At 35.0% G+C, this 11,456-nt stretch overlaps 1 protein-coding gene across 1 annotated transcript in view; it reads left to right on the forward strand.

Moving 5' to 3' along the window:
* Nucleotides 1-9,688, forward strand: part of LOC101891215 (serine/threonine-protein kinase BRSK1) — a 67,254-nt gene extending 57,566 nt beyond the window's left edge. The window contains exons 9-16 of the mRNA XM_059129302.1: nucleotides 1,085-1,590; nucleotides 1,657-1,815; nucleotides 1,880-2,046; nucleotides 8,142-8,246; nucleotides 8,430-8,505; nucleotides 8,582-8,751; nucleotides 8,818-8,948; nucleotides 9,029-9,688. Coding sequence (XP_058985285.1) covers nucleotides 1,085-1,590; nucleotides 1,657-1,815; nucleotides 1,880-2,046; nucleotides 8,142-8,246; nucleotides 8,430-8,505; nucleotides 8,582-8,751; nucleotides 8,818-8,948; nucleotides 9,029-9,113 — 1,399 coding nt within the window. The 3' untranslated portion in view covers nucleotides 9,114-9,688. The remainder of the gene's footprint in view (nucleotides 1-1,084; nucleotides 1,591-1,656; nucleotides 1,816-1,879; nucleotides 2,047-8,141; nucleotides 8,247-8,429; nucleotides 8,506-8,581; nucleotides 8,752-8,817; nucleotides 8,949-9,028) is intronic.
* Nucleotides 9,689-11,456: the final 1,768 nt, after the last annotated feature.

Below are 11,456 nucleotides of genomic sequence, written 5' to 3' on the forward strand. Positions count from 1 at the left end.
ATAATTTTAAAAGCTGTCGGACGAGTGGCTTATAAGTGACAGTATTCTGAATTTGGTTGCAGTTTTTTCATCTCACCTTGTGTATTTTCATTTCTTTCTTGTATGGAAGTTGGTGGAAGAATTGCACCACTGTGGAATACAGTAATCAAATATAAATAGTCTACCTCCCACAAAACGTAAAAAACGGTAAATGTTCAACAGTGTCGGTTTGTTTTTATCTGTGCTGTTGCGATGGTTCGGCACATTGGATATTAGAATCTTAACATCAGTATGCCTTGCGAATTTGTAAAGTTGAATCCACTCAAGTAGGATAATATTATGTGAAAATTTATTAAAAAAAAAGTCAACAACTATGTAATTCATCTAAAAATCCTGTTCACATTGATATTGTTGACCTAATTGGTTTCCAAAATATATCATCTATGGACTTTATGCAAGTGTTTTATAAATCTTTTCTTAGAGCTTAAAATAGAGAACTAATAAAAACTTGAGAGATCTCATATATGTGAAATCTCAAAATGTGAAATCATTCAAAATCCGAGTGAGAAATCTAGATTTAAATACTACAATAATAGACATGAAATTAGTATATATTAGTTGTAGATTTTTTGTTGCTGAATTTTAATAACATTTTCAAAGCCACTCAGATCATAGCTTAACAACCAATCAATTCTAATACACGTATATGCCTACTTTCTGTATTTTCATGTCGTTACTCACAAATATATATTAAATTGCATTGTCATATGTACATGCGCAACAACAACACCATATATAACACAATCATTTGGTAACCTGAATGTACATAACTATGTATTAATGAATGCAATGTCACCTGCTTTGCTCGGAACCATACTTAACTACAACAACACTCGTATCTATTAACTAACCATCATCGACATAATCAATGAACACAAATTAATTAAACGAACAACCAATCAATTCAATTCAAATCAATCAATCAATCCATCATCTGTATAACCATGTCACAAACAACAACAACAACAACAACAAATACAATGCATACATACATCGCCACAAATCAAACTCGAATGTCATTAACAAACAGCTTCCGGTCCTACAGTAGCACACGTAATCATCAGCGCCGTTCGCCGACTTCGGTATCTTCGATGCGTTCTTCGTCATATCACAGTCCAACGAGATGCAACTCACCCATTAACTCAGCACAGCAGCAAGCAAATGTCTTGTCGAGACCTTCATCGCCTGCTGCCTCATCAGGACATGCGTCACGTCATTCTTCCTATGGTGATCGGGAACGATCAGCTTCTGTCCATCATCCACCTAGCGGACGATCATCTTCACATTCGTCGCAGACATGTGTCGAGGGCCACAGCAATAGTGGTGGAGGCGGTGGTAGTAGCGGTAGCAGTAACAACACCTCCACCAGTAATGAGGTTGTGGCTCGGGAAATTCGAGAGCGAAGGGAATCGCGCAACGAACGTTCATCCACAGTGCAAACTAGTTGTGTGCCTGGCAGTCCTGGTGGCAATTCAGCTACAGTACATCAAAGGGCCAATTCGGGACCCACAATTGCCATCAGCATGTTCCACGATCCAGAAGCAAATAATGGTAGGATTGCCGATTTAATATATTTTATATATGTGTCTCTTATTCCCTTTTTTACAAAATTTCTAGTTATGAATCCTACAACATCACCGCTGATGAACAATAGCACAGCTGCCATGCCGGGATCACCATGCAATGCACCTGGCGGACAATTGTGGAAGACTAGGCTTACCAATATTAAGAATAGTTTCTTAGGCAGTCCACGATTTCACCGTAGAAAACTGCAGGGTATTTTTATTCACAATTATAATGGCATATGCATTTGATTTATTTTATTTCGATTCAAATTTAGTTTCCGCAGATGAGGTACATCTAACGCCAGAATCATCACCCGAATTAACTAAACGTTCCTGGTTTGGTAACTTAATAACAACTGAAAAGGATGAAACCTTTACAATTTTGGTGAAGGGAAAACCCATTGCCACCGTTAAAGCTCATCTGATACATGCATTTCTTTCGGTAAGTCCGCTAAAAGAACTTTGTCAATATAAATAAGTAAAATACAGTGTTCTACCATATATGCTATAGAAGTGAGTTTCGTAGTGTATGACTGCTGTGCTATTATAAAATAAATAAGAACGACTCTTATACCACCCACAATGTGAAAACTTGACATGGCCAAACCAACGAAAAAGAGTTTTCTAGAACGATTGTGGGACTTAGTTTGTTCTAATATTACTTTTACTTTTTTTTGAACTTACAAAAACTCTTATAAACGCTCAATTCGAGAAGAGTGCTACACCGTGCTACACAAATAACGTTTTAGAAGTCTTCATTGACCCCATGCGTTATGCCTTTGAAGCAACTATATTTTAAACCCGAAAGCGACTCATATGCGTGGGAGGTACATCCTATTCTTAATATCTAATAAAATTTGACGGAGGACGTTTTTGTGTCTGACCTGATAATAATCACTAATCCAGTTTTTGCAAGGATGGTTTCTTATCAAAATTACCAACATTGGCCAAAATTATGGATAAAATGTACAATATACTTGAAATCGGGTTTTACCCTTTTCCGGGAGTTATGACCCATAAGCGATTTAAGGTATCGTGAAAGTTTAGGAAGAAATTCTTTTCTTACTAAATGTCTAGTTCGCTCTACTATTTTGCAAACTTAATATTCGGCATTTCAGTCCCAAAGAATTTCGCATTTTGAGTTGGACGGATTATTGTCATATAAAAGAAGTTTTGAAATGAGCCCCATAACGCTTTGTCGGTCATATTTGTTTGTTTAAATGTGTTCACATCTTCCAGCTGAAGCACGATGTAAGTCCTGTGGTTGAAAGCTAGATGCCCATTTTATACATGAAAGATCGCCATTGCGCACTCATTTCATTCTGAATTCGAAACAATAAAAATGTACACTTCAAATACGCCAATTTTTTTTCATTCACATTTTTATTTGCATATTTTCACGCGATTTTTTTTTGCCAAGATATCATTCCGATATTGTATGAATCGTCAAAATCCGTCAAGCCATTCTTGAGTTATAAGCGTGGTAACTAACATAACTTTCTTTTATATGGTGAAAATAATTCTTTATTTGGTATCCTCTTCTGAAATGATATTATTCGCATAGTTCCACTTACCCAATATATAAATAAAATCTGTAAATTAAAACAGTTCTGTCCGTTGTTGCTTTGTACTAACCTAAAAAGGCTACATATCATATTAGAATTCAAGAAGAAACAAGTAAAAAAGCAGTATGTTCGGCCGGGCCGAACTTTGAATACCCTTCACCATTTGGAACGATTTAGGACATTTTCAAAAAATAAAATCCATTAAGCATTCTGTTAAAATCTCGGAGGGTGCTGATATATGGGGGGATAAACGATATTGTGGACCTATATAGATAAATCTATGTCTAGGGATAAAGTGTTCACAAAGAACCCCTTGTGTAGAATTTCAGACAATTCCGTTGAAAAATGTGGCTAAAATCATCAAAATACCGAATATCGGGGGGTTCTGTTATATGTGGACTATATGATATCGTAGACCTATATAGATAATTCTCTTTCAATGAATAAAGTATTCACAAGGAACTCCTAGTGCGGATTTTCAGAACATTCCATTGGAAAATGTGGGTAAAATCGTCAAAATCCCGAATATCGGGGGATACCGTTATATGGGGTTTATACGATATTTTGGATCTATATAGACAATTCCTTTCAGGGGGTAAAGTGCTCATAAGGAACCCCTTGTGTTGAATTTTAGACAATTCCGTCGAAAAATCCGGATAAAAGCATCAAAATACCGAATATTGGGGGTACCGTTATATGGGGGATATACGATATCGTGGACCTATATAGACAATTCTCTTTCAGGGGGTAAAGTGCCCACAAAGAACTCCTCGTGTGGATTTTCAGACTATTCTATTAGAAAATGTCGCTAAAATCATCAAAATACCGAATATCGGGGTTACCGTTATATGGGGGCTATATGATATCGTGGACCTATGTAGATAATTCTCTGCCAATAGACGGACGGACAGGTCTAAATCGTCTTAGAATTTTACGCTGATCAAGAATATATATACTTTGTTGGGTCTAAAATGATTATTTTCATGATTTACAAACGGAATGACGAACTTAATATACCCTCCAGACTATGTATGGTGGAGGGTATAAAAAAACATTATAAATGTAGATTCGAAAATACTAAGTCAAAATGGAAACAAGTAAGCAAAGGCTATAGTCGTGCGGGACCGACCATGTGATACCCTACAACACTACAATATGTTAGAAGCCCCCTTATGTCCAAATCCATTTTGGAAGATTTCGCTTTTGAAATTATGACCAGGGACATTTGCTCACTATTTAGGCACTCCGTCGTGCTGTTAGTTGTTGAGGTCCATTTTACAGCTTAATATAATCCAATGGTCATCCAGGCGTGTCGATTGGCGTCAATTCTGTGATCAGGAATTTTTTTCTGTTTTTGATTAAATATTTTGCGATCATCTCCAAAAGCAAGAGGCCTCTCTGTTTCTCCAAATTTAGACTCATCTATATGATTTGCTTGTCTACGATATTTGGCTATATTTGTCAACGAAATCAGCATAAAACGCTGAAGTTCGCCATTTGTGTATTTTGGATTTTGCCTGTAAGTAATGTTGGTATTTTTTCCCACAAAGGTAGTGATCAATTCTACCCGAAGTCCAAAACACGAACTTAATGCGAGATTTCGTGTCCTTTGGTCTATATTTGTGACCTTTATAACGGCTGCAAAATCATTAACATTTTAGTTGTTGGTCCATTTCAACACCTAAATAACACCCTTTTGAGCCTAACCCTATCCTTGTGAAAACTTTTGCGAGGATCGGACGATAATTGCAATCTGTATATGATAACCCCAACCTGTGTTGTAAGGTGAAAAAATATTACAAAACAAACTCTTCAATATTATAAGTTAAATTGAAAAAATAGCATGCGATAAAAAATATGAAAAAAATAAAAAATGTCACAAAATATACAAAATCTATATTAAAATCATTATTGGCATCTTTTTATGCGATTTTTTTTTAGATTTTATACTTTTAGAATTGACAAAATTTGTCAAAATCGGCCCAGCCATTCTTGAGATATAAGCATTCTAGCTAACATCCCCTTCCTTTGTATACATTCATTGTATATATTTCGCTATATATGTCCGATATATTTACTATCGGCATCTACGTAACGGTCAGAATTGACCAGTTCACGGATTGGTGGAATTTGACTGTTGTTTAACACACATGTTATGGTCTATTTCACCCACTAAATATTACCCGATGACCATCAAAATTGGAAGGCTTCTGCCCAGCCCTAAACTCTAGCCACATGCTAACTTCCGCTTCAATTGGTCTATAATTGCGACCATTAGAACAACTGCAAAACCAGGATATTTTTCAGTTTTTGGTCCATTTTAACCCCTAAAGGTTATGCGACATCCCCAAATGAAATAGGCTTCTATTCTGGCCCTAACCCCACCTCCATTCTAAATTTCATAAAGATCGGGCTTTAATTGCGACCTGTAGAGTGATTACAAATTAACATGAACAGACGGACAAACGGACGGACGGACATGCATAGCTATATAGTTCATATGTGGGAAACCAATATTTCGAGGTGTTACATAATTTTTGGCCCAATCAAACTTATAATACCCCCAACACATAGTGTTGTACGGTATAAAAACTAATATGCTCTTAGTTATAATTTCCACAAACTTTAATTATTTACAAAAATATACAATTTTTTTTTTTTTTAAATCTGCTTTTCGAAATCATCTCTGACCTCAACTATTTTATGCAAAATTCTTTGCTTGCAGGAAAATTCTCTAAATACTTATGGTATTATATTCCAATTACAATATTAATTAGAAAATGTATTTTACAATTATATTTCAATTATTTAAAATTCATCTGCTATTAATAATAGTTTCCACAAAATTTAATTATTTACAAAAAAAAACATATTATTTATATTATTTAAAAAAATCTGTTTTCCCAATTCACCTCTGACCTCAACTATTTGTTTGGCTCTTTTTTGCTTTGCGGGAATTTTCCAAAAATTAATGTTAAACATTGATACCGCCGTTTGTTGGCATTGTCAATGATTTGTAATTTATGGCCATGTCCGTGATTATAATAATTGCTCTACATGTCGCAATTATAGACAAATCGGCACAGAAATTAGCATGGGGCTAGAGCGTAGGGCTGGGCAGAAGCCTTCCAATTTTGTTGGTCATCGGGTAATATTTAGTGGGTGAAATAGACCATAACATTTGTGTTAATTAAAAGTCAACTTTTTTATTAAACCGAATATTTTTAATCCTGGCGAAATCACAAAAACACAACGCATTCTGACCGTTACCGGCATCTACCGATAGTAAATATATCGGATATATATAGTGAAATATATACAATGTATATACAAAGAAAGGGGATGTTAGCTAGAATGCTTACATCTCAAGAATGGCTGGATCGATTTTGACAAATTTAGTCAATTCAGAATGCCCTCTTGGCATAAAAGAATAAAATCTAAAGAAAAAATCAAAAAAAGATGCCAATAATGATGTTAATATAGATTTGGTAGTATTTTATGACATTTTTTATTTGAGATGTCTGCAATATATTTAGGGGTTGAAATGGACCAAAAACAGAAAAAAATCCCTGATCACACAATTGAAGCCAATCGACACGCCTGTGAAGAGAGTTAAGAACAGGAAAGAATTCTAGCATTTTGGATGACCATTGGATTATATTTAGCTGTAAAATGGACCGCAGTAGCTAAGAGCACGGCGGAGTGCGTTAATATTGGGCAAATGTCCCTGTTGAAAATGCTAAGGGTAATATGTGGGCTGTGCTATGTGATATAGTTTCAAAAGCGAAATCTTCCAAAATGGATTTGTATATAAAGGGGCTTTTAACATATTGTAGTCTTGTAGGGTATCACATGTTTGGCCCCGCACGACTGTAGCCTTTGCTTACTTGTTTGTTATAGAAGTTATTTTAAGATATCTCCTGGGAAGAATTCCCAGACAAAAGTGGGAACTGATGAGGATTGGTGGCTCTTTCCGAAACCTAGGTATACCTAAGTCTGTTTTTACACGGTAGATTGGTTCCAGAAGAAGCCGTGTAAAAAACCGTGTAAAAAAGACATTGATTTTATATAAAAATGGGTGATTTGTTCCTAATCTCTAAAACCTATTAAAATTAGTGAAAAACAAGAATTTTTATTTTTTTTTCTTTACCAAACACGTCTTATTGCATTAACAGTTCACAAAATATTAACACGTTTCAATTGCTCTGTCCAGTAAATTTTATTGTATGCACATAGTGTTATTCACATTTGCTTTGACCAGTAAAAATTGTTTTTACGCGCTAAAGGGGAATTCACTTAAATCTTTAAGCTAGTGTTCGCAAATTATCGATACTATCGATGGTTTCAGACTTTTTTCTTTCATAAATACTTGTTTGTGATATGAACATAATTCGCAAAAATTAAATTTGACAAAAAAATTTAAGTACATAAAATTTCAAATCGTGCTAAATGGAATAAAATCGTGTAAATAAATTAAAAATATTCAATTTTCAAACCGTGTTATATCAAAACCGTGTACAAAAAGACCGTGTAAAAACAGACTTAGGTGTATTCCCTACCTTACCTCATGGTAAACATTACCATCGTTCTCCACTAATAAATAAATGTTTTTTTTTTTTTTATAAAATCAACAATAATGGGATTAGACCTAACTATTTTGCAACAACGAAATTTCAAATATTTGATGCATCGAACACGATATGAATTCAAAAAATGCAATGGTGAATATTCAAAACAATTCTATTACGTTCGTCCTTGGGATAGAAAAATAATATTTATGCAAAATATCATCATAATCGAAGAATAAATGCGGCCTGTTATAATAAATGGACAGGCGGACGGACGGAAGGACGGACAAAAAGCACAATGCTTAGATCGTATTGGTTTTTATTTGAGTTAAAATTGTATTTAATCGGTAGTCACTTGTGTTTTTTTTTTTTACTTATACTCCCTCTTTGTTTGTCTCATTTAGATGGCAGAGTTGTCGCACAGCGTGGTTTCGCCAACATCATTCCGTGTGGAATATAAACGAAACGGCAATGGTCCAGTCATGTTCCAAAGACATGTTAAATTTCAGGTATGTGTCATACCCAAAGTGTATATAGAAAATGCACAGAAGAGCATGAATGTATATATAACAAAATTAATATATATTCTATATTCTATAAAGATATAAACTGGTTTAAAGGCCTTTGCTTAAAGTTTTCATTGTTGAATCTCCCTATTAACTTCATAAATTCTCACTCATCCACCATTTCAGGTTGATATTAGTGCAATTTGTAAACAAGGCGATGTGGCCGATATGTTATTTGCTTTAACATTTACGCTGTTATCAGGTACTTTGAGATTTTGGATATTCACATCTTTCCCCCTTAACTATTACTATTTTTGTGTGTTTTCGAACTTTCAAAGGAAACATAAGACGGTTCCGGCGTATTTGCGAACACATTCAATCACAGGTGTGTTCGAAACGTTTCCCCGGACCCAATAGTCCACCATCGGTAACAACCGTCACGCAGGCAGTGTCGGAAAGTTCATCATGCGGTTCGGTTTCGAGTGAGCGACTGTCGTACAAACGCCAGGTAGGTGTTGATTTCCACAAGGGGAAATTATAATCTCGTTTATGTCTTTTTCTCTTTTAAATTCAGATTGAAAACGAAGTGGAAAATGACTCAATATTCACATACAAATCTGGCAGCAGTCGTCGTTCCTCAGCTACCAACAACAACAATGCCAATCCAATCGATATACCCGGAAGTCCCATTGCGGTGAGATCCAAGTAAGTGCCCAATAGCGAAATGACATCCCAAAGTAGTGTAGCCACAAAAATGTGAACAGAAACAATCTATTCTTTGCTAGCTCCGAATCGGCTGAACAGGAACGCACACGCGAGCTGCAGAGCGAACGTCAGGCGACAACAATGTCCGGGAGTGCAATAGCATGAGAATTATTTCTCTGATTTGGTTATACGTTTATGCAACCGGTTTTATTTCAACAAATCTCCAAAATTTTGCCACTACTACTACAACAACAACAACAGCAGCAACATGAAATATTTGTAAACAGCAGCCGCAGCAGCAGCCTTCGTCGCAAATCCCTATGTAGCGAAATCAGCAAAGCCCATTCGGATTTTAGTATTTGAACATGCAAACGAAAACAGATATATAATTTATCATATAGTCAAACATTTAATCCTAACGCATGTACGTACTATCCGAAATGTCCTTGCATTTTTAAATATGTATGTATGTCATTCAATGAAAACAAATAGAGAACAATGAAACCAAAGAAACAGAAAACCAATGGCAAAAAGTAACTGCAACCAAATGAAGCAATAACAAACAAACAACAAACATTTAACTCAATTTCCTTTGAACCTCAGAATGCAATATTAGCAACTTTGGAAATTCCAAACAAATAATGAAATGAAAAACAAAATCATAAAAATAATCATCCCAAGACGAAAACTCTCTGCATTTAGAACAAAAATTGTGTTTTCGAAGGCGATAACGACGACGACGACGAAGAATATTCACAAAACATTTTTTATATTAAAAATTTGCTTAAAAATTGATAGAAACCATTATCATCTTAGAATTTCATCGAAATGCTTGAATGAAATCAAAATGGCCTCCCCGCCCAAATGCTATGAAAATTATGTATTTTATAGTCAGTATTATTTATTTTTTTTTAGCTGAAAAACATGCATTTTTATTTTATTTTTCTAAGTCACAAAGATATATAGCGATGAGCATGGTTCCGGAAATTGTAAACGAGTTTTAACGCATTAGTCTGATCCTTTACCCATTTACAAGCTGGCTCACTTATTCGAATAGCCCCAATATAACGATACCTCCCGATATTCGGTATTTTAATGATTTTAGGGGATTTATTCGCCGAAATTGCTAAAAATTTCGTATTTGAAGCTCGTAATGGGTACTACAACCAATGACGGAAAATTGTCTATGTAGGTTCACGTCTTCATATAACAAACATCCCTTTATTTGGTATTTTGATGATATTAGTGGCATTATTCACCGGAATTGTTTCCAGCTTGATGTTATTTGGACATTTCATTCCGGAATTGTTTCAAATTTCGTAGTAAAAGTTCGTAAGTTGAAGGACCATGTCAAGCAAATCGAGGCCAATGCAAACCACCTTCGAACGAAAACAAATGAAACGATAAACAAAGCCACAAACATTTCAATGACTGGCGAACTGTATCGTTTGCAAAGGAATTGCCGGGAAACGTTTACTGTGCAATATGATGACTGCTACATTTAGAGTTGACATACTAAATATTGTTTTTGTACCGTTTTCCAATGTATGATAGACATACTAAATGAATAAAAAATCTTAAATTTAACTTAATTCTAGTTTTTAATATACAGGGAGATGTTTGCAAACGTTTGAAACGAATTTGGTACTGTTTCGTTACCAATGTTGAGTCATCCAACAGAGTACATTTCAGTTTTGTTATACCCCATAACACTATGTGTTGGGGTTATTATAAGTTTGATTGGGCCAAAAATTATGTAGCACCTCCAAATATTATATTTCCACATGGATCTTCCTATCTCGCCGAGATGAGTCGATCTAGCTATGTATGTCCGTCGGTCCATGTTAATTTGTAATCACTCAACATGTCGCAATTATGGCCTGATCTTCACGAAATTTAGAATGGAGGTGGGGCCAGAACCGGAATAGAACTCTATTTCTTTTGGAGATGATCGCATAATATTTAATCGACGCGGAAGCTAGCATGGGTCTGGAGCTTACAGCTGGGCAGAAGCCTCCAAATTTTGATGGTCATCGGGTAATATCAAGTGGGTGAAATAGACCATAACATTTGTGTTAAATAAAAGTCAAATTTTCCATTAAACCGCGAATATTTTTTATCCCGGCGAAATCAAAAATAGACGAACAGGTCAATTCTGACCGTTACTTAAATGCCGATAGTAAATATATCGGATAAATATAACGAAATATATACAATATGTATATACAAAGGAAGGGGGATGTTAGTTAGAATGCTTATATCTCAAGAATGGGTGGAACGATTTTGACATTTTTTTTTTCAATTCAGGATCCCCTCTTGGCATAAAAGTATGAAATCTAAAAAAAATGGCATTCATATAGATTTTGTAGTATTTTGTGACATTTTTTCGTATTTTTTATCGCATGCGATTTTTTCGATTTGACTTATAATATTTAAGTGTATATTTTGTAATATTCTTTTCACCTTACAACACAGGTTGGGGTTATTATATACAGATAGCAATTATCG

The sequence above is a fragment of the Musca domestica genome, unplaced genomic scaffold, assembly GCF_030504385.1.
Source record: "Musca domestica strain aabys unplaced genomic scaffold, Musca_domestica.polishedcontigs.V.1.1 6, whole genome shotgun sequence".
Classification (NCBI taxonomy): Eukaryota; Metazoa; Arthropoda; class Insecta; order Diptera; family Muscidae; genus Musca; species Musca domestica.